At 35.5% G+C, this 2650-nt stretch overlaps 1 protein-coding gene across 1 annotated transcript; it reads left to right on the top strand.

Moving 5' to 3' along the window:
* The first annotated feature begins 541 nt into the window (after nucleotides 1-541).
* Nucleotides 542-1477, top strand: LOC118569117 (olfactory receptor 7E24-like). The gene has a single exon (XM_036166848.1). The coding sequence runs from the start codon at nucleotides 590-592 to the stop codon at nucleotides 1475-1477; it is 888 nt and encodes a 295-aa protein (XP_036022741.1). The 5' UTR covers nucleotides 542-589.
* The last annotated feature ends 1173 nt before the right edge of the window (nucleotides 1478-2650 follow it).

Here is a 2650-nt window from a genome sequence, read left to right as displayed (position 1 = left end):
TTTTTTTCTTTTGAACAACAGCAACATACAATAAATGGTAAAAACAGCATATAAATGAAGGTTTGTCAACTACAAAATGCTTAAATTCTGAATACTTAAAGTTTTTATAGACAAGTGTACTGAGACATTTTTTATTTTACTTTTGGTTTACTCTTGGAAATTTTCATACATGTGCATGATGCTTCAGATAATAGCCATTTTTAACTTCCCATGGAATTTCCATTAGTACCTCACCAACACATCTCTCTCCAAACTTTATGTCCTCTTTTTTAAAACACCCTTCCAAATCTAATTAGTGGTTCCTACCAAAACACCAGTGTGGGCCTATGTCTACACTTCTCAAATCTCAGCAATAGGGAGTCTGAGAACGGAGTATCAATTTGATTTCAAGGCTAACTTCATCACGTTCCAGAATTCTCTCTAAACCCCAAACAACAAGATAAAAATAAAATAGACAATGTAATTACTGTGATTACTGAATTCAAACAAAAAATGTTTCATTTTTCTTATATATAAATATTTCTTTTTGACAAGCTGTCCAAGGAATAGAGAGACACAAAATTTAACATTCGTGTCAGAATTCTATCTCATGGGACTCACAGAAAACCCAGAACTGGAGCCTGTTTTCTTTGGACTGTTTTTATCCATGTATCTGGTGGCAGTGCTTGGGAACCTGACCATTGTCCTGGCTGTCAGCAATGACCCTCACCTACACACACCCATGTACTTCTTTCTCTGCATCCTATCCTTGGCTGATATAGGATATATTTCTACCACAGTCCCAAAGATGATCGTGAACATTCAGACGCATAGAAGAAGCATATCGTATGTGGCATGCCTGACACAGATGTCTATGTTTGTCATTTTTGGTTGTGTAGATGACGTGCTTCTGGTTGTGATGGCTTATGACAGGTTTGTAGCCATCTGCCATCCTCTCCATTACTCAATCCTGATGACCCCCCAGCTCTGTGTCTTATTGGTTTTGAGTTCATTTTTGGTTAGTTTTCTGGACTCCCAGCTGCACAATTTGGTTATCATACAACACCCATATTTCAAGGATGTGGAGATTACCAATTTCTTTTGTGATCCTTCTAAGCTTCTTAATCTGACCTGTTATGATCATTTCATCAATAATATTGTTGAGTATTTTACTGGTGCCGTATTTGGATTTTTTCCGATCCTGGGGATCCTTTACTCTTACTATAAAATTGTGTCAGCCATTCTTAGAATTTCATCTTCAGGGGCTAAGTTTAAAGCTTTTTCTACCTGTGTGTCTCATCTGTCAGTAGTTTGCCTATTTTATGGAACAGGCCTTGGGGTGTATCTTAGTTCAGCTCTGTCATCTTCCCACAGAAAGGACCTGATGGCTGAAGTGATGTACACTGTGGTTACACCCATGCTTAATCCATTCATCTATAGCCTTAGGAACCGGGATATTAAAGGTGCCTTGAGGAGGCTGAATTTGAGAACTAATTAATCTTATTTTCTATTTTTGATTTTCATAGTATACATTTGAAAACTCTCCTCTGTACAAGCCTAGTTCTTGCTTTGTATGCTATATTGTCTGTCTTGAAGGATTTTATTTCTTCTTTAATATATCCTCATTGGATTGGGTGTGTATTTATGAATCCTGTTTTCTTCAGCAGAACCATTATTAAATTCATAATATCTAGGCACTCACTATTTTTTAAGCAATCTATCAACTGCGATAATTATTTATATTTAAAATTCATATCCACTTTGCAAGTTTATATGATTTTTAATTAAAAATTGCAGCTTTTATAATATTTATTTTCATATGTTTATCTGTGACTGTGTACAATATAAGTGTAGAGGTTAACAGAGGCATCACTGAGGTGTCAGAAGAGGGTATCAGATCCTCTACAGAGTCAGTTTTATGCTGCCAAGTATGCATGATAGTAAGGGAATTTGGGTCCTCTGAACAAGCTGCAAATGCACTTAATGGCAGAGCTGATTTTAAAGCCCCACAACTACTTTCTATGTAGGTTATGAATCTGGAGTTTATCACTTGTCCTCAAGTTTGAATTTCATTTGAATTATCAGGGAACCTTTTAAAATACTGATGAATTAATCTCATACCAGTGGCTGATTCATATAAACCCATCTACAGTGAGTCATATACATAGTCCAAATGTCTATTCTAATTTTTTATGTTCAAATGTGTTCATTACAAATCAAGTTATTACAGCAGGAAGTGAACACTTTCTTGCAACCTGGCCATTAAATGAAACTCCCTTCAGCATCATATTCATCATAGTTTACAACTTTTTTCAACTTGAATATTTTCTTATCTCAAATTTCACTTCTCCATCATTATATTTTGGTACACAGTCAGAACGTATCAAATCATTTCTTCATTTTCTAGTTTGTTTTGTCATTTATTGCTGCTTGTTACCACTAAATCCTATAATCTTCAAAATTTAGTGAAGAGCAGGAGAGATGTCTCAGTGGTTAACAACACTTGCTGTTCTTGCAAAGGACCTGGGTTCTACTAATAGCACTCACATGGTGGCTCAAAACTATAACTCCAGTTGATGGGGATCTGGTGTCCTCTGTTTGCTTCTGAAAGTGCTGCATGCATATGTACATACAGGTAAAACACTAAAATTCACAAACAAATTTATATATT

Source organism: Onychomys torridus, chromosome 17 (assembly GCF_903995425.1).
Source record: "Onychomys torridus chromosome 17, mOncTor1.1, whole genome shotgun sequence".
Lineage (NCBI taxonomy): Eukaryota > Metazoa > Chordata > Mammalia > Rodentia > Cricetidae > Onychomys > Onychomys torridus.
Note: the sequence above shows the minus strand (reverse complement) of the source record. Positions and strands in the feature narration are given on the sequence as shown.